Below are 21,223 nucleotides of genomic sequence, written 5' to 3' on the forward strand. Positions count from 1 at the left end.
GGGTGCAAACGGTATACGTATATATACATAGATAGATAAATATATATACATATGTATATACGGGTCATTCCACGGCAACCGGGTCACCTTCGAGTCCAAAATTTGGGGAAACGTAGACGAACCTGTGAGGACTTAAATTGTTCGTCTGCACATGTACTTTCGGAAGGAAGTTGGCATTTCAAAAAAATTCAAGATGGCGGATCCAATATGGCGGCTACAATCTGCGAAATTGAGAGATAGTTTAGTAATACTGTTGCGCCGCGGCGTTTCCGCGTTGGTCACCCCGACGCAAAGGGTAGAATAATTAGACGGGCGTACACACGACTGAACTATATTGGATTACAACGGTACAATTCAGACGTCCGAACGCTACGGCGTTCGGTACCAGACCATCTTCTTGTCGGCCTCCAGATCGTCCTCTTGAAGGAGCCTGACCTTGTTCTATCTTCAGTTACGGGCACCAGCAGGTAATGCACGGGCCTGTACCCGGTGCTCGCAACACTGCTCCCCCCTCTGGAAGAGCGGGCGTTCCAACCGCGTTGACTCCTCTTCGAAATCTTCGTACCCCGGCCTGAAGAATTGGTTGTGCGAGCCCCGTGGCTTCTTCAGACTTCCGCCTCGGCATTCGCCTTCACGCTCAGGGGAAAACCACGGAAAAACCCTGAGCAAGGCGTGGGTACAGCGGGACTTTAACTTCTGGTCCCACGACGTCTCTGGAACTCTGTAGCTCCTTGTCCCGCGACGTCCCTGGAACTCCACTCTGGAACGTCTCACGACGACTTCAACGCTCCGACGCTGCGTCCCCCCTGCGGACTCGGCTCTGACGCTGCATCCTCCTTCGTGCAGTCTCCGGAACCCGCTGATCCGTGAACTGCTCCCGGGCGTCCAGACATCAGCGCTGCCTCGTTTGCAGGCAGCCTCCTCCAGAAGGACGTCCGACGACGTCTCCACTGCTTCGGCGACGTTCCCTCTTCCTTGTCGAAACCTTGGTCGCGGTCGACCCTCTCCTCCAGGGTCTCGTCCTCGACGTTCGACAGACTCTGGACACAGCACCTTCTATCCTGACGCCCTTCGTGTGGCCTAACTAACTGGAAACTTAGATCCTCTTTTATGCTCCGGAACTCCTTGCAAATGAAACAGGGACATTAACATTCTCTCTCGTACGAGAGAATCCGTTGGAGCCGAAAGTACCGGGAAGACGGAAAGGCGAGACCGAACCGAGAACAGGGAATCACAGCTCATGAGCATGTTATCGACCCGTTCCCTGAACAATCTGCCCAGCACCCCAGCTCATATGTGTCTTCTTTCCCTTGGACTTCGTCTCCCTCTCTCAAGCCAGGGCCCTGAGATGGCCCGGGTTTTTATTAATAAAAATTCGAAAATGCCTCGAACGGCTTGAAAATGAAGTGCTTACTAATTGACATGAGTCGCTGATTACAAATCTGAAGTGCAAATTGACGAATTCAATATGGCGGCTATACACCCAAGATCTTGTTCCAAGGGAATATAAGTTACCCGAAATGATTATGAAATAATTACTCGGGGTTTTTGAGGCCACTGATCACGTATTTGAAACCAGATTTTCAAAATTCAAAATGGATCCGACACCAACGCGGCGGCCGGGAATGTAAGGGCCTGTTGTGACCCAACCGATACCCAAGCGTATCGACACCCCGCGCATTCCGATTGCTACAAACGAACGCACCGAGAACCGTCAGCATATGGTGAAACACCCAAAAGCGGGCCAAAGACGGACACCCCGATGGTCCCCGCTTCACCCCGATTAGAATATAAGAACCATGTACGAGCAATGACAGCTCAGACTCTATACGAGACTCACGCGTGATTGTCACAGTGTCCGTGTAACCCAAATCGGGACAGAATAAACCTTGTTTAACCCTACGGTGAGTCCTAACTCTTTAACCGGCCAAGAATACTACCCGCGGTTTCCAACCGAGTATACCCGTCCCGGCACCTTCATCCGAGTATTCGGAGCCCGTGGGACGACAACAGCGAAGGACGACCAAGGAACACCGCCATTTTGAATTTTGGAAATCTGATAGCGGATTCGTAAAGAGAGAGCCAAAGAACCCCTACATGCTAATTTTCATGAAAATTTTCAATTTGCTGCCAGATTTCCAAAATTCAAAATCGCGGATAGAACAGACGGACAAAAATTTGGAAAATTTTCAATTTTCATGTAAATTCGCATGTAGGGGTTCATTGAGTCTCTCTACGAATCCGCTGTCAGATATCCAAAATTCAAAGTGGCGAATGGAATATGGCGGACCAAAATTTTGAAAAATTTTCAAATTATCTGACGCAACAGAACCTATAACCATTGTACGAGTACAAGATGCATAAAATATGAAGGATTATTTACAAACAAACGAAAAGAATAACAAGACTTATCTAATTACGAATATCCGATCGGAATGTCAAACATTAAAATGGCACTTCCAATGTGATGGATCGGCAAAGGAAATTTTTAAAACTGAACAAGAAGTAACCATCTACTTCACTTTATTTCCGCCTATTTGCTTTGTACTCTCCTAGCATACCACCCATTCAAGGGCCTGCTGTGGAAGGTGCCTGGGTCGAGATTCTCCCTGAGAATCTCGCGGTGTTCCTTGGTCGTCCTTCGCTGTTGTCGTCCCACGGGCTCCGAAGACTCGGATGAAGGTGCCGGGACGGGTATACTCGGTTGGAAACCGCGGGTAGTATTCTTGGCCGGTTAAAGAGTCAGGACTCACCGTAGGGTTAAACAAGGTTTATTCTGTCCCGATTTGGGTTACACGGACACTGTGACAATCACGCGTGAGTCTCGTATAGAGTCTGAGCTGTCATTGCTCGTACATGGTTCTTATATTCTAATCGGGGTGAAGCGGGGACCATCGGGGTGTCCGTCTTTGGCCCGCTTTTGGGTGTTTCATCATATGCTGACGGTTCTCGGTGCGTTCGTTTGTGGCAATCGGAATGCGCGGGGTGTCGTTACGCTTGGGTATCGGTTGGGTCACAGCAGGCCCTTACATTCCCGGCCGCCGCGTTGGTGTCGGATCCATTTTGAATTTTGAAAATCTGGTTTCAGATACGTGATCAGTGGCCTCAAAAACCCCGAGTAATTATTTCATAATCATTTCGGGTAACTTACATTCCCTTGGAACAAGATCTTGGGTGTATAGCCGCCATATTGAATTCGTCAATTTGCACTTCAGATTTGTAATCAGCGACTCATGTCAATTAGTAAGCACTTCATTTTCAAGCCGTTCGAGGCATTTTCGGATTTTTATTAATAGTATTACTAAACTATCTCCCAATTTCACAGATTGTAGCCGAATCTTTCAAAATGCCAACTTCCTTTCGAAAGTACATGTGCAGACGAACAATTTAAGCCCTCGCACGTTCGTCTATGTTTCCCCAATTTTTGGACTCGATGGTGATCCGGTTGACGTGGAATGACCCATATATATCCCTTCATGAAGGGAATAAGGCGATTATGACCGAGTACGCCACGTTATGAGACAACATGGAACGTAAGACCGGTTTTAACGAAGATGAGCATATTGTATCCCCTGGAACAGGCAGTTGTCGCATAAGACGATTATTCTATAAGTCCTCGGCACAACTCACAGGTTTCAAATGGAGGTTTAAAACAGGTTTTTCACTCATCTCGATAGATAATATCACTGTTTCGTCACAGGATTTAAGGATTAAAATACCTCAGTCGATTAAAGCATTGAGCCCGGGAGCACCGCAGCCAGTCTTAGATCTTCCATTCTTCGCTAGCAAACCCGAGTTTGAGATAGAGACTTTGTGTAATTAAGACTGCTTTAAGACATATAGAGTCTATTAAGCATATTAGAAAGGGGGGAAATGTTATTATTTATTTCTTATCTTACACCCCATGGATCGGTAGGCAGTCAAACTTTGAGTAAGTGGATCAAGTTCGTGGATCAAGTTCGGGCAAAAAATTCAGCTGTATTCGCTAATTTTGCGTCAGCAGTATTAATAGATTAAGCAGGTTCAAATATTGCCAAAGAGAGTAGTCCCTAATAAAAATAGGTTTTGTGGTGAGTTCAGACATGAAAGGCGTTTATATTCAAATATAAAAAAAAATTGTCATAGTGTTTTGATGTATAATTTAACGATGAAACGAACTTACCTATATGTAAAGTTTGATCGTAAACAATTATACTCTTGCCTGAGATGATTATAGATCCACCCAAGGAAGAAACCCTAAGAAATGTTATACTTTCATTTGCCCAGTAACCTGTAAAACAATTTGTTGTTATAAAGACATTAAAAGATGTAACGATTCGAGCCGCTGAAGTGCGCCAGACCCGAGATGGATGGAGGGTTCATATTTTTACGTTTTGAAACTCTGATATCGTGACTCTTACTAGGTAGAATAAATGCTACTAACAAGGAAACATATCGAACCCGAATATTCTGATTGTAATGAAAGTTCCATTAAGTTTATTATATATAGTGTTTTCTGTTTATAAGCTCGCCTGGCATTACTGTTTGTAGAGTCTATAGTAGTCTATACTCTATAAGCCCGGTTTCTATCCCCACCAATTCTAAGAATTCACGGAATTGACGAATTTGTCGCGTCGAGATCCTCGCCGCTTCTAGCTGACATTCGGTTTTTTTCCCACTAGCTCTCATTTTCTCTTAGTTTCGCATGTTTCACCTCAGAATCTTGGTTACCTCTGCCTGAAGGCCCATCGTCGTACTCAAATCGCGTGCTTGTAAACAGAAAATATAGTCCCTATAATTTAACTGTTTCATTGATCTAAATATACTGCGGAGCGTTTTGTTACACATGTGACACCTTCATTTAACAGAACTACTGATAGATCTTGTAAGGGTTTGCTGTAAGTAGTTGTAAATAAACATTTAAAATAAATTGATATAAAAGCAGATGAATAACATTTTTTAGGAAGGATCTCGATTGGGGTTTGCTCGAATTGGACGCTGTGAGAGAACGAAAGGTGATCGATGATTTTGACTTCCTTGTATTAACCAATTTCGGTTTACACGGTCTTCATCATCTGCTGCCAACCGTGGACCATACTTATTTGCCCCTATGTGCAAATGCTTTTGAACAAACCTGCAAGGAATTTGGGATCAGTACGAAGAAGTTGACGCAGTGGGAACTCGTGAAAGGACAGTTTAAACAGCTTTTGCGTAAAGAACCAAAGAAAAATCATAGATAAAATAAAAGATGGATAGCAACTGAGGGGGCCATTAGAGCTAAATATTGGAAATATGTAGTTATTACGTAATAAAGTTACTTGAACAATCTTTGCCTGTTTTATAATTTTAACATAAAATTGAGACTGAATATTCGAAGCGCATAAAAGAGCGCCAGTGTTTAAAAGGGACAATGTTTTATACATTAGTATGTATTTTGTGTAACACTTTATTTGGTTATCTCATAAGAAATGCGTTCTTTCTGACTCGGCGATAAGTCGACGATATAGTAACTCAATTGTATTGCTAATTCTTCAATAACATATCGGGTCGTTCTATAACTAACTATAAAATTCTGAAAAACGAAGCATCCTATAGTTATTAATCAATAATACATTGATCATTATAATATGCAAACGCATGTCGCCTTTCTCTTCTTTTTGATTCATTAAATATTTAAAAGGTTCCCCCAAACCAACACGAATTTCGCCGCGCGGAACGGATCCGCCGCGGATCAGATAACACTGCCCATAAGCCACCACGTATAAAAAACTGCTGCCTTATCTGATCCGCGGGGCGGAGCGGATATTCGCGTTGGTTTGGCGGAGCCTTAAGTGTCCATCTCGCGAAACGCGCTCGGCCGATCAGGTTAGGCGAAGTGTATCTCTGTTCCGATATACCGAGAAACGGCCTCGCCGGGAGAGCATTTACGCGCCGATACGGGTCACCGCGACCGCGAAGACCAGGAGCAGAGCAAGCGAGCGAAACGACGGACGACAGATTCAGCGACTTCATCGCGTCATCCGAAAACGACACATCAAGCGAGCGAACCGAGAGACATCAGGTTCACCGACTTCCGAGCGTTACCTGAGAGCAACGCGAGCGCCCGAGACCTACAACAGGTTCAGCAACGCGCGAGCGTCAGCAGAGACGGGCGCCGTCTCTAGGGTATAAAGTTTGTAACTCACGATTCTTATCAGAATATATATATTTCTTATTGTTATTCCTATAATTCCTGTATGCAATCTCATTCAACCACCTTTTACCTTCCTACTCCCTGGTAAGTATAGTCAAGGCGTGCTTTAGCACCTTAAAGGAGTGCGAACCCGGTAAATCATTACAACCGCTCGGGGTGATTTACAGAAAGTCCCTTCCGGACGTAACATCGATAACTCTCGAAATTGGAACTTGCTGCAATTAATCGCACGAACGAAAAAATTGCACTGCTGCAAACTGAAGTAAGACATGAAAAAGAAAGAAAAATCGATTCACGTGATTTTGGCGAAAATGTGCAGAATGTTACGCATACTTATGATTATTTAAGGGAATAGGAAAATTGGAAAGGGTTAAATATTGAAGCGAAATCAAATAAATTAACAGATTTACAAGTTGACAACGATGAAAATAAAAAAAATCTAAATTCGCACGCAGATGTAGAAAAAATCAATATATTAAATATAATACAGAAGCCTTTAATCAACAAAAATAATACTCCTAGAAGGAAATATTTAACTCCATGCCCAGACATTCACCTCACATATGACAGGCCATTAAGGAAAAGAAGAAATGGAAATAACTGTAATTTGAATAATCTTAATGGCGAAAAAAATATATATTAAAAATACGTGTGCATTCGACTCATTACTTGAAATATTAATCAGTGCGTATTGCAATTATAGTACATTTAAAAACTGGATTGATGAAAACTCAGACAATATATTTTTGATGTTTGTCAAAAAAATACGCTATGGAGAATATTGACAACTCCGTGTATGAAGAGCGAGGAGCTATTTTATGTACAATATTTGAAATTCTCAATGATATTGTAGATTGTACTACAAATCCCAATTGCCTATTTACAAAACTTGCAACAGACGTTTGCAGTGTCGAAGAAAATAGAATCTGCGGCAAATGTACAGTACATTTGAGAAAATTGTTTGTAGTAGATTTTATTAGTACAAACAGAACTGTAGATTTTAAACAAAATTTTCTTAATTTTGTTACGAAATTTTTCAGTATACAAACAGTCACGTGTAAAACATGTCAATCAGCAGTGCAATTAAGGAGAGGACCAAAATCATATGTGTTCATAGACACATGCTATGTAGATCAATAATATGAAAATTTCGGTTCTTCATAACAGTTATTCAGAATAAAGTTTCTTCACAACCGTTTGGCGAACCGAAATCGATATTATAACAGTTTTCAAGCTCTGGTGGTCACGTAAAAATGTGGATACTTTGCCGAACATGTTGGTGGTATATATGCATAAATTTTAAGTAAATAAAATTTACAATTTCAATGAAAAAATCCCGGCCCTCTAAAGGTTAATGTAATAGTTTATTATAAATTTTTTTATATATTTTTATATTTTCTAGTTTTTAGTGTTTGTGGATTTACATTTCACAGCTCAGACTTCTTTACAAATATCGTTTATCGTATACAGTTTAAAAGTTTGCTTAAACGCTATAGTGCTAAAGTCACTAAATAATATTTATTTTCTTGTACTGCAATTTCGATGGTGATATACTACGAACGCCTACAAAGTTTTAGTTTTACTATTCGTACATACGTAACGGATGATTTCTCGATAAATTGTGCATTTTCGGTAATCGCGATGCGACTAGCGTCCCGAACGCAGCTGCTTTTAGTCGTTTTCGTAAAGAACCCGAGTGGCTAATTTCAAGTCGTTTGGATTTGTGGTTATGGGTTATATTTATTGATGATTGGGTTATTTTCTCACCCCCTCGGGATTGATTTTTTTATAAATTTTGTATTGGCATCCAAACTATGCACGCCTGCAAAGTTTCAAGACGATTGGATAGTTGGAAGTGGGTTAAATTTCAGTTGCCAGATTTGAACCATACAAACATACAAAGAAACAAACAAAGGATTGAAGCTGAATAATGATTACGTTATTCAATTTGTATTTAAACAACAGACAATTCTTGTTGACAAAAAATATAATTTGATATATAACTAGATAAAAGAGAAAACGTTTTCGAAGAATTATAGAATTCATAAATTTCATTACGATCGGCGTGTTACACTTCGGTGATGTACCTTTCTCAAATTGTATGCATTTAAATTTCACATTGATTATACAAAATATTACATCTTTCTACGTATAAATAAAAAAATAATGATACGCAAATTAGTATTGTTTCATTGACATGTTTCCTAACATCACTACCAAAACTCTCTATTTTTCATTATTGTGATCCTCTTTTACGCTTAGCGAGGCTCCGACGCTAGACGCAGCTCTCGTGTTGTATTCCTTCAAGACTTCTCGATAGAAAGAACTGTGGCAACAGTGCAGCAGAGACAAAGATGTGGCGGTCTCAACATCGCGTCGCCAGAGCGCGCCACCTGCGCCACAGCAACGGGCGCCTTCCCATGAGAGGCGAAAGCAGACGTTGAAGCCGCGTGCGATCTTTAGCGCGGAAGCGCGATCGTCACTTCGTCACTTATACAGGGTGTCCCACTAAGGAGTGGACAGCGCGATATCTCTTAAAGTATTGTCGATAAAAATATAAAAAAAATAGGGAATTGCATGGTTCGAGGGGGCCCATTTATTAGCGCGAACGAATTTTGTTTTCGATTATTATTTTAAAAGATACGATGGTCAAGTTCGGTTTTTCAAATGGAACTATTTTTTTTGAAGACCTGAGTTGATAATGCGTTCCAAGACAAATTCAATAAGCTTAAATGTATACACTTTATTTCCACTGGTTTTTAAGATATTGCGCTTGCAAATTTACTGATTTTCACTGCAAGAAACCCCTCTGGAATGGCAAAAACCGGGGGCGGTGTTACTGGCGCCACGGGTGGCGCTGCCTGTTGAAATGGATACTTACCTGCCAAAGGTCTACGCCAGAAATGGCAGGCCCAAAGGCTGGACAGTTCTTTTCCGTCAAAAATGCTACTTAGGTAGGTACATCTGGCGGTACCGAGAAGCGCACCGTTACTTTTATTTCGCACTTGCTTCTACGCTCGGATGGCCGGTTCTTTTGGGAGGGATGCAAGTTCGATTGGTTAGGTTAGAAGGTATGAAAGTTGCTAGACTAAATTTCAACCATAGGGAGCAGATTGTTTTACAAGCAATCGGATTTGCATCCCTCACAAAAGAACCGGCCATCCGAGCGTAGAAGCAAGTGCGAAATAAAAGTAACGATGCGCTTCTCGATACCGCAGATGTACCTACCTAAGTAGCATTTCTGACGGAAAAGAATTGTCCAGCCTTTGGGCCTGCCATTTCTGGCGTAGACCTTTGGCAGGTAAGTATCCATTTCAACAGGCAGTGCCACCCGTGGCGCCAGTAAGACCGCCCCCGGTTTTTGCCATTCCAGAGGGGTTTCTTGCAGTGAAAATCAGTAAATTTGCAAGCGCAATATCTTAAAAACCAGTGGAAATAAAGTGTATACATTTAAGCTTATTGAATTTGTCTTAGAACGCATTATCAACTCAGGTCTTCAAAAAAAATAGTTCCATTTGAAAAACCGAACTTGACCATCGTATCTTTTAAAATAATAATCGAAAACAAAATTCGTTCGCGCTAATAAATGGGCCCCCTCGAACCATGCAATTCCCTATTTTTTTTATATTTTTATCGACAATACTTTAAGAGATATCGCGCTGTCCATTCCTTAGTGGGACAGCCTGTATATCATAGGACGAACGCATGTACCGAACTGGTCGTAGAAATCGCGTCTCCGATCCTTGTGCATATCTCTGATCCTTTTGTAACTAGTAGGGAGGAAAATATATACATTGATATTTTCCCTGAACATTTTTATTTTTATACATTCGGGCGATTACCCACTTCGCGAGATCTGAACCGTGATAAGTATCGATCCGAATAGAGAGAACAGAAAATGTGGCAACTATGCATACAAAATTCGTCGACATAGAGTACATGGAGATGTCACCTCTGTGTAACTTCTTTTTATCGACCGCAATAGTTTTATTAGGGTCCGTTTGTTTACTGGGGACGCTTCGATCGATTCGGACCATAACAAAAAGGAGACGGCAGCCTTAGGGTACAGGTCATTTGGAATATCAATATGCCAATTTACATTCACTTTATAAAATTAAAAAAAATAAGTAGATAATAATATTATTTTCTCTTATGATCTAATCGGACCCAAAAATCAGAGCATAGGAACAATTATGTTAAGTAAATATCAAATCTAATACTTAAAATTGACTTGTTGTAGTCACAGGTGTAACTTCCAGAGTTATAACTAGCATATTCACAGAATACCCACATTTAACACATGAAACACCACACTCTTCTCCTTTTTGTCTTCGCTGTAAGTCACATTGCAAAAGAGGCACCTTTTGTATTTTCGAAATGATCACAAGATTGGCCCGAAACTATAAAATTAATACGCAATTAAGTAGATTAAATGTTTAGCTCTAAAGTTTTGACATGTATTAATCATAATGAGAACAATTGAATACTTACTGAAAAAAGTTTTGCAAATTGACGTTTTCTTACTCCGCAGGTAAAGTCGAAAATGTCACAATGGCGGTTCGTCCACGAATGTTATTACTTATATATATATATATAATATATATATATTATGCCGAAAAAAGCTATACATTACACCTATAAAAAGGATTATAGGTATCTACGTACATAATTTGCCTAATAAATAAAGTGTAAGCAATTACTTTTTCTTAATATTTTACTAGGAATTGCGTAAATTCATGTGAATAAAAACACAAGCATTTGTTTATCTTGTAGGAATTCCTAAACTGATAAGGAATTACTTAAAGCAATCGCTTTTTCTTAATTTTGTAAGAAACTGCTTACTAAACGAATGAATAAAGAAGCAATTGCTTTTGCTAAATAAGCAATTCCTTACGAATTTTTAAGACTGCTGTACCTCATGCTAACATTTGCTTAAAGGACCAATTACTTCATCAGTATGTATTAGAGAGGAAGCGTGTGAATAAATGGTACATGGTACGATAATTAATTGTAGCCATTTTAAATTCATATATGTATTATACATGGGTGATTTCAGGAAACTTCTCGATGGTCGGCGTTTCTCGAAGTTTCCTTTTCGGCATTCAACAGTCGTAACTGGAAATGGCGCAGTTCTTAAATATACGGAAAGAAAAATTTTATAATTTGCGAAACAAATGCCAAAATGAAAATTTTCGAAAATTATATCGGTTTAATCGCGAAAACGTTGAATGGCTGGCTAACTATTTTTTGGAAGATACTGGTGAAAAACGCGGTGGGGCATTGCTACCAGTTGATAAAATGAAAATCTTTTTTCGTGTAGTATCTGATGCTGGTTTCCAGAATGGAGTAGCTGAAGAACTTGATATACACCAGACCACTGTTTCGAAAACTTTTACTTTGGTGATGAATCAGATTCTAAATAAAGCGCATATATGGATAAGATTTCCAAGAACTTCTGCAGAAATTGTTGAAGCTAAAACCTTATGGACACAAATGTACACATTTCCAAATGCTATTGGTGTGATTGACTGCACTCACGTAAAAATTCTCAAATGGAATGGTTTTGGTGATAAGTATGTAAACAGAAAAGGATTTACAAGTATAAATAAGCAGGCAACGTGTAACGCTGAAGACATATTTACGAGTATATGTAGATTGTCAATGGCCAGGTTCTGTTGATGATAGCAGACTTTTTAAGAACCCTGACATATATGACATACTGAAGAATACAGCCGAAAATTGCCTATTATTAGGAGATGAAGGCTACTCTATTTCGCCTTGGCTTATGACACCTTGGCGAAATCCAGTAACACTTGAGCAACGGCACTATAATAAAATATTTTGTAAAGAGCGCGTTATAATTGAACGATGTTTTGGACAATTAATAGCAAGATTTCCTGTTCTACAGTATAAAATTCGCAGCAAAATTGAAAAAGTTCCTTCAATTATAACTTGTTGTGTTGTATTGCAACATTGGAAAATTCTTGAAAGATGACGTATTTGATTTGCCGGAAGAACCTGGTAACTTTGAACAAGATACGCATAATGAGCATACAAATTCAAACTTTGTTAGACGTTTAGGCCAGCAAAAGAGAGAACTTATTACACATAAACTTTTTCATCAAATTTAGTATCTATTTGATTTTGATATGTAAAAACTATTGTAATAAGAAAACTTTTGCACTTTATTAAATGTACTTAAAGTTTTTAAAAACGAAGTACATATGTACATACGTGTGTATGTACTTTACTATATTAGTATATTATAATATACTATATTACTATACTAATGCTTAAAGGTTCATATACAATTGTTCATTATTTTCATCGTTTGTTACATATTTCTCTTTCGGCGCTCTTATTAGTTTTAATTGTTCTTTCTCTTTTTCTTTCTGCAATCTTATCAGCTTTAATTGCTCCAGCAGCACCAATCGTTGTAATTCCGTATTCGACAAATGTTTAGTTTCTGAAGTTTCCGGTAAGGAAGTCGATATTTTACGTTTCTTCAATGTTATAACCGATGGCACCTCAGAAGTTTGTGATGGCATATTTGAACCTTTACACTCGTTAAGTACAGATATTTCGTTAACACCAACGGATACTGCACCTTAAAATACACATTTAAATATCAAATAAATATATGTATTACTCATACATACAATTCCACGAAAAATGAAATGCCATTCAATTTGCAAATATTTATACCTGGAACTATTGTGAACACCGGATTTCATTCGACGTCTAAAATGTCCATCAACATCTTTTCCCATGGTTTGCATATAATTTTTTTGTTACCAGTTTTTGACATATCAATTTTTTTTTTAACTTCTGCCTTCATGTTGCTAATTTTTTTCGAAACTTGTTTCTTGGTTACCGAGATACTAAAAAATTTTCCATAATGCTTTGTAACAGTTTCTAAAGCCATTTCTTTTTCTTTCTTTATTTGTGGTATTTGGGATTTATTAAATAGTACTGTGTTTTCTTTCAACTTATGTATAAAAATTAATTGCTTATCTCATTCCTCGCTGTCAACACTGCCGTCCGACATGATTAATGGGCAAATAAATGCTTTTGTCTATCAAAATGTTTCATGGCAACCCTGCTTACCAGCAGTCACAGCTACCATTTACTTATACGGTTTAGCAAAGCCAGCAATTGCTTATGATTTTTATTCATATGAAAATAAGAAATTCCTTTTTTGTTTAAGTAATTGCTTTTGAAGCAATTGATTTTGCTAATAAGGAATTGCTTGTAAGGAATTGCTTAGTTTTTATTCATCAGTGTCATTATTTTGAATTCTAATGAATTGAATAAAATTAAAGAAAAGTCAGCAAAGATACAGTGAAATTTAATAATTGCAGAAAACACTCATAATAAAAAAGAATGTAAGGAATATTTCCAACGAGTTTTAGTGTTGCTTATGTTGTTAGCACCGTTTCAAGAATTTCCAAGCATCAACATTCCGTTCACCTAACAACCTTTGAAACGGCACTCCCGAACTCCTTGATCTTTTCGCTGAAATATTGTCTCCCCGATTGCACAAACTAAGAATATTTCAGCGTGTTGCTTTACGTGATTACAATGCACAGTGCATACATTAAGCCGAATTCCAACGACGCGTGGCTTGGCGAGCGGTTGGGCGAGCCACGCGCCGCTGGAGTTCACCTTTAGACCCATTTCACGTGACGATACGTGTTTCGCGATTCTCGTATGATGGATACCGTCAGTCTATGTATATTGTAGAAGCGTTCAGACAGTGGTTCTCATGAGATACAGTATCGCGATACTGATTTTCGCTGTCCTCCGTCGGTTGGCCGCCGCACAGTGGTTCAGAGGCGGAAAAAAAGTCAAGAAATCATGTCACAATTTCGTATTGCTTTTTTAGGTATGTTTTTTCATCGGTTATGTATTGATCATTTCCTCTCACTTAGCCTCTAAAACCGATTACAAGTGCGGAAAAACTCGCACTAAAGAAGTATGGCCAAAATTTTTACACATCACTCAGTGGACCTGTTTTTTCCGGAGTAGTTTTATTACTCATTTTTACATAGTGTAGAGCAAAAAGAAGTAGAATTGAAACTGTTGTCAGAATATAACAATATCTCAAAGAATACCGAGGTGTTTTAGAAATCACCATTTTTTTTCAGGTACCTCCGTCTACCTCCGCAACGAAACTGGAAGGGTTTGCAAGTACATATTTTGAGGTACAATTCCCATTAAAAAATTTCACCGTCCATCACCGTCTGTACCGTATGCAAAAGTTTTTGTAAGTTTTTTTCGTAAAAAAAGGTTAATACCTAATTGCTACTGTTGACCATCGATCCCTCTTGTGGGTGTCGCCTTTCAATAGAAAATTTTGTGCTGATTCCGAATATATACCATGTTCCTATACCTAAAATAAACGATTCATGTGTTTCTTGGCCAAAAACCATGAAAAATCAGGTTTTTTCATACGTTACTAAAACTTCATTTGAGTGAAGAGGCAAAATGTTTATTGCAGAATTAAAACGATCAAGGTTAGTATCAGTGATCATTTTACGTATTTTGTTTCGACAAAATTGTGTAAACGTTGTACAAGTACAAAATCCGTTCAAAAAACGAATATTGACAGTTAAAAATAAATTTAAAAAATTTAAAAAAACGCATATTTTAATTCTATACAACTTTTCTATTGGACAAAATTACATGGAGGCAGAAGAAAACTGCTCAATATCGCAAAATATGTGAAAAAACGTGATTTTTCATGGTTTTTGGCCAAAAAACACATGAATCGTTTATTTTAAAACCCAATTTTTTCCCAAAATTTCCCATTTTGGAACCACTGTGCGCCGGCGACTTTCTTTGCTTCCAGGCGACTGACGAAACATAAATAGAAACAAATCGTAGCATTCACATGACAGCTGTGGTATCGCTCAGTTCGCTCATCACAGTATCGTATAAGAGACCTACATATGTATTCAGCATAGAGAGTGTTACGTTCGATAACGATAAAGAGAGATGAAGGGACTTTTCGTCTGTTTTTGGTTCTACGATTTTGGAACCTGTGCCAACTGATAGGTATCTATCTTTTAATGAGACATCATATTTTCAAGTTGAGCCGACAATTAGTTTCTGAAATATGGGAGGTCAAACAAATGAAAATTCATTAACGCGTCAACCTATAGGTATGCTTCGATGCACGGACTTTTATGTCAGTCCGATAATTTAAAGATTTGTCCCCAGGGGTTTTACTGACTGCTAACAGCGAATTTGAACACAGATTTTCAAAATGGCCAATTGAATATAGCGAATATAAAAGAATATTCTATTTTTCATTAAACTTTCAGCTAATAGTCGTAACGTAAAAAATGCAGCACATTTTCATACTTATTGATAAAATTAAAACCAGAAGAGAATCAATTACAGAATATTACTGCACATGCGAAAGTGGTTCTACGGTTCTGCGGATGTGATCAATATCAAAGGCTGCATATAATATAACTCAATCCTGATATATGTATCCATCACCACTTGCAAAAATCAAAATCAAGAAAAATAAATATTGGTGTTGTAGATGTTTTTTTAACTTCGATCTCCTATATCTCAGAAACTAATTGTCGGCTCAACTTGAAAATTTGTTGCGATTGATATTTCATCATATGTTATCATTTGGCACAAAATTATGTTCCAAAATCGTGGGACTATAGCGGGGGGATTTCTTGGGTCGCTTTATTACAAACTTTTTCATCATTGTGGGATACAAGTGATTCTCATTATGCCAACAAAGTGAAACGCGCAAATGCCCGGAGAATGCCCTATTAAAAAATGCGTGATTCACAGACACGACGATATTATTAAGGGGGGAGCCTGGTGTAGCGGATCGAAGAAATCGATTTTTTTTTTGTTGCATAAATCAACAGTTGAACATCACGACAATATGTTCCCAAAGCCGCAAAACGAAATTCGAAAAATTAAAGCGGATATAGCCGATTTTGCTACGGAGCGCCAGGCTACCACAAAACTTGAAATGTGGTTTTCTCGAAACGACAGTTTTATACTTTGCGGGCAATGTAACTCAAAAAATATTCAACCAATCGACTTGGCCTTGTGCACGGATATTTGTGAACTTTTTCTTCATAGTACTAAGTTATTAGTATAATGATATTGTTTAAATAAATAACTTTTTTTAGACATTTAAGGCAAAATTTCGTTGGAAACAGTGAACTTTTTATTCAAGAGGCCGCCATTTGTTCATTTTGCATCTTTTAAGTTTCAAATTTCTTCATTCTGTGCGTACACTCATAAACTAAAAGAAAATGGTTCGATTTTTGGTTTCAGATGAAACCAAAAGACGCTACGTTGCCCGCAGTGCAATAATTGCGTCGCCAACGGACTGGGCATAACTTTGTTATTTGCCGCTCTTTTTTAATAAAATTTTTTTGTTATATACCTTAACCTGTTAATACAATATCCTGAAAGTTTCAGAAAGATCTATCAAATACTTTCTTTAAAAAAATTTCCCGAAAAATGCCTCGATTTTCATTTAGTTACACCAGGCTCCCCCGTTAAGGCTGCCGTCTCATTTTTGTTATGGTCCGAATCGATCGAAGTGTCCCTTGTAAACAGACGGACTCTAAGGAAACTACTGCGATCGATAAAAAGAAGTAGTACAGAGGTGACATCTCCAAGTACTCTGTGTAGACGAATTTTTTACGTATAGTTGCCACATCTTCTGTTCTCTCTGTCTCTGCCGCGCTGTTGCCACATCTCTTTCTATCGAGAAGTCTTGAAGGAATACGGCACGAGAGCTGCGTCTAGCATCAGAGTCAGCCAACAGCCGCGTACCTGTAATGCGCTATTTATGTAGCAGTTTTAGCACTCGCGTTGACAGTTGGTGCCGCGCGGAATTTATATATATCGCTATATCTTCTACAATTATTTATGAATCAGTGTGAAAATTGGTAAAAATCTTCTTTGTATATTAATGAAAAACTTTGTCGCTGCAAGTTATATGTACCTCAAAATTGCCTCGATACTTTTTAACGGCGAACGTTGAAAAACATGGGATATGTCCAGTAATAATTTTTAATTAAATATTATTACATTTTTCACCATAAGCGTTTTGTGCATACACTTTGCGGCTTCGCTAGAGTTTTCTGAGTTGTATGTTTCAAGTCTCATAATGATCCCGTAGTATTTACTCAAGTACTCGCAATTTATGTTTAAAGAAATAATAATTTTGGATGATGAAAATTTTTTCTTTATAATTTTTAACTCGAGTAGTAATGATTGGATAAATAAACTGTAAATAAAAAAAATGTGTGTCCTGACGAGGTTTATAACATGATATTTTTTAAATTATAGTTTAACAACATTTAATTTTACAATGCTTTCTTAGCGTTTGGACAATAATTTTTCCCATTTTCGAGCGCTAGTCCCCTTATTGCATCCGACCCTTCAATTTCAAAGCATACAATTTGAATAAGGTATACAAAATATATTTCAATCTAATACTTTTGTACATGCTATTCTTCGGAATTGTTATTCCATGGTTGTCAAAATTTATCAATATAAACTAGATCAATACTAACAATACGTATATTTTGGAATGTCTGATAAAACGATTTTATTCAGCTACGATCCTGTGTTTGTATCTTTGATTCAAATCTGGAAAATAAATTTTAACCCACTTCCAACCACCCAATTGTCTTGAAAGTTTGCAGGGGTGCGTAGTTTGAAAGACAATACAAAATTACGAAAAAAACTCCGAGGGGGTGAAAAATTACCCAGTCACTATTAAATAATAATCCATAACCACAAATCGACTTCAAATCAACCACTCGCGTTCTTTACCCACTTACAAGGGGATACCACGGATGTGGAAATTGCTTTTGGAACGACAGTATATGGGGGTCGTATTACGCATGTAGTATGAAAATACCATTTCGGCTTAATGTCGAATGGGCCTTCGTTTTCGAGATATTGTAGTTTTTACTGTTTAACGTACATAGTAATCCCGATATATACCATCTACAGGGTGTCCCACTAAGGAGTGGACAGCGCGATATCTCCTAAAGTATTGTCGATAAAAATATAAAAAAAATAGGGAATTGCATGGTTCGAGGGGGCCCATTTATTAGCGCGAACGAATTTTGTTTCCGATTATTATTTTAAAAGATACGATGGTCAAGTTCGGTTTTTCAAATGGAACTATTTTTTTTGAAGACCTGAGTTGATAGTGCGTTCCAAGACAAATTCAATAAGCTTTAATGTATACACTTTATTTCCACTGGTTTTTAAGATATTGCGCTTGCAAATTTACTGATTTTCACTGGAAGAAAACCCTCTGGAATAGGAAGGACCGGGGTCGGTCTTACTGGCGCTACGGGTGGTATTGCCTGTTGAAACTGATACCTACCTGCCAAAGGTCTACGACAGGGTTCGCAGGCCCAAAAGCTGGACAATTCTTTTCCGTCAGAAATGCTACATAGGTAGGTACATCTGCGGTATCGAGAAGCGCATCGTTACTTTTATTTCGCACTTGCTTCTACGCTCGGATGGCCGGTTCTTTTGGGAGGGATGCAAGTTGGATTGGTTCTGCTACAATCTGCTCCCTATGGTTGAAATTTAGTCTAGCAACTTTCACTCCTCCTAACCTAACCAATCCAACTTGCATCCCTCCCAAAAGAACCGGCCATCCGAGCATAGAAGCAAGTACGAAATAAAAGTAACGATGCGCTTCTCGATACCGCAGATGTACCTACCTAAGTAACATTTCTGACGGAAAAGAATTGTCCAGAATTGAACCATGCAATTCCCTATTTTTTTTATATTTTTATCGACAATACTTTAAGAGATATCGCGCTGTCCACTCCTTAGTGGGACACCCTGTATATATATTTTTGTCTCATAAATCATTCAAGCTTTCGCCCCTTTGAAATGGACGATTATAGATAAAAAAAAGTGTCGGATATTTATCGAAGAATTATATTATCTTATTATCTTCTATCATTCTGTGTAATTCCTTTCTCCATTGACGGTCTTCCTACAACTTTGCCAGGTTGCTCGTAACGAAATGTGACGTATGCAGTGTGGATCTGTAACACATTATGAAATACATTAGGAAATACTTAATTGTTGTTTTACAAGTGTACAAAATTTTACTGTAGATGTATAAGCTGTCAAACTTTACCTGAAATATGGTACTTATTATTCCATTTGCCCTGGCATTAATGTCCCATACACCATGTTTGCTGTAATTTTGTCAAAAGTCCGCCTGTAAGATATGATCGCAGAAATTTCGGTAAATTTGATATAAAAGTAAAAGTTTCTTTCAATAATTAGTTGAACATCATGCATACCTGTGACGTCCGTATGTATCAGCCTGGCGCACTTTGACTAAGCCGGATTCCGCCTGTCTCCTCCTGTGAACTTAGAAATGTGTCTGAAAAAATTAAAGAGTGAATTAATTTTATTATTTCCTTTTCCACTTTCTTAGCAAAGTTACGCCGGTGTGAATCGACTCGAGAGTACAAGTGCCATTGCTGGCACTTGTGACCACTGACAGTGGTACCGCACTTTACAGCGCGGTGCGAGGCCGGACCGATGCAATAGTTTCACTATTTTCAGAGTGAGACCTTTTTCGCTTTTTCAAGCTTTTGGATTTTTCTTTCGCTCTTTCTGCTAATATAAATTGACGCTCCCGAATAGGCATGCACCTATTGTGCCGACTATCTATTAATTCGGGTAGCATGCATTCTAAATAAAATTGAACCAGGTTTTGCTCCATTGCCAAAATATACATTACTTTCTATCAGTAATATGTAACTGGCCTTGTACTTGATAGTAGTGATGCGTTTTATTTATTGAAATACCTGTTTTACGTGTGAACATGCGCCGAACAGCGGGTACTTTTTCAATAGCTTCTTCCGGCGAATAGTTTTCCGTTGATTTGGGGCATTTGATTTCCACAATACCCTCTTGACCGATGATTCCATCCGGTGAAGCTCCTAAAAAGGGGATGCAGCAGTCGATGAAAATTCCACATTCTGCAATATCTGAATATTGTTTCTTCAATTCTTCGCGAGTAATTTTCTCGCATTCTTTCCCGTATTCCACCGCAGGTGCACTAATTATCTTCGGATACAGAAATGATTTCACTGCATTTGCTCAAAGCGTGTCAGGTCGGCGACGACGCACTTGTCCAAAATTGGATGCTGTCAACAATTTGGACCTGTACTGCAGCCATCTGCGGTTCTTTGCTTGTCCGATTGTTTCATCTTCAATGGCATGTCTTTTCTCTTGCCAGTCACTGAGCATTTGCATATGCTTTTCCCGCTCCAGTTCAAACATTTTGGATGGCATGTCTGGCTTCTGTGCATTTTGTCCATAATCAGAATCTTTCTGGGAGGTCAATTGCTTGCGTACATATCGCGCAGCCTTCGTTTCCTTCTGTTTTGCAGTTCTCTTTTCCTTTTCTTTCATCTTCTTTTCTTCCATTTGGCGAACAACCTCGGGCGTTTTCTTTTTCATTGCCCCATTCAATCGCGAGTGCACTTGGTTACTGTGTACTCCACGACAGCAGCATCACATCTTCCTGTATATGATCCTCTTTCGGCGAAATTTAATCTTTTTCAGCCAATGTACTTGGCAATTATCGCGTTCAAACTTTCCACAGCGTTATTATTAGTGTTATAAAATAAGCTCTCCGCATGAGCTAACAGTGGACGAAGTATTTCTTTTACGTCCTGGTACACCCCAATTTTCAACAATTCTGGAAAGATGTTTCTTTCATTCTCTTTATTCTTGCCATCGCAGAAATATTCTAATTGTGCACACTTTTTGTGTTCACCAAACACGTGGATCGGAACATTCTGTATGTCGCCATACAAATTCTTCGTTTTCTCGTCGATTGATATATTCTGATTGTATGTAAATTTTGCTTTTACGATGTCCGTGCGTATCCGGCGAGTGCTACTTTCCACAGCTTGTCTCAATGGTCCAGGTGTAGTCTTCTTCACAATCGGTCACATTTTTGTGCAGAAGTTTCGCAACAAATGATTCGTGCATTCA

The 21,223-nt window shown here is 38.6% G+C and overlaps 1 protein-coding gene and 3 long non-coding RNA genes across 6 annotated transcripts in view; 1 reads left to right on the forward strand and 3 right to left on the reverse strand.

Annotated features, from left to right (window-relative positions):
- Cyt-b5-r (Cytochrome b5-related) overlaps positions 1–5,307 on the forward strand; it is a 59,389-nt gene extending 54,082 nt beyond the window's left edge. For both annotated transcript variants that reach the window (XM_076815736.1, XM_076815735.1), the window contains one exon: positions 4,943–5,307. In XM_076815736.1, coding sequence (XP_076671851.1) covers positions 4,943–5,219 — 277 coding nt within the window. In that variant the 3' untranslated portion in view covers positions 5,220–5,307. The remainder of the gene's footprint in view (positions 1–4,942) is intronic.
- The window catches only part of LOC143370506 (uncharacterized), a 54,999-nt gene extending 34,061 nt beyond the window's left edge, over positions 1–20,938 (reverse strand). The window contains exon 1 of one of the 2 annotated variants that reach the window (XR_013085642.1): positions 20,063–20,938. This is a non-coding gene — a long non-coding RNA (uncharacterized LOC143370506). Of the gene's footprint in view, positions 1–20,025 lie in introns of both variants that reach the window. The other variant, XR_013085641.1, reaches the window with a different exon arrangement.
- On the reverse strand, positions 12,011–13,417 carry LOC143369933 (uncharacterized). The gene is made up of 3 exons (XR_013085529.1): positions 12,878–13,417; positions 12,145–12,779; positions 12,011–12,111 (listed from the first exon to the last, which is right to left on the reverse strand). It is a non-coding gene; the product is annotated as an uncharacterized LOC143369933 (long non-coding RNA).
- On the reverse strand, positions 19,073–19,632 carry LOC143370511 (uncharacterized). Its single transcript, XR_013085647.1, has 3 exons — positions 19,513–19,632; positions 19,344–19,427; positions 19,073–19,248 (listed from the first exon to the last, which is right to left on the reverse strand). It is a non-coding gene; the product is annotated as an uncharacterized LOC143370511 (long non-coding RNA).
- Positions 20,939–21,223: the final 285 nt, after the last annotated feature.

The sequence above is a fragment of the Andrena cerasifolii genome, chromosome 6, assembly GCF_050908995.1.
Source record: "Andrena cerasifolii isolate SP2316 chromosome 6, iyAndCera1_principal, whole genome shotgun sequence".
In the NCBI taxonomy this organism is placed as follows: domain Eukaryota; kingdom Metazoa; phylum Arthropoda; class Insecta; order Hymenoptera; family Andrenidae; genus Andrena; species Andrena cerasifolii.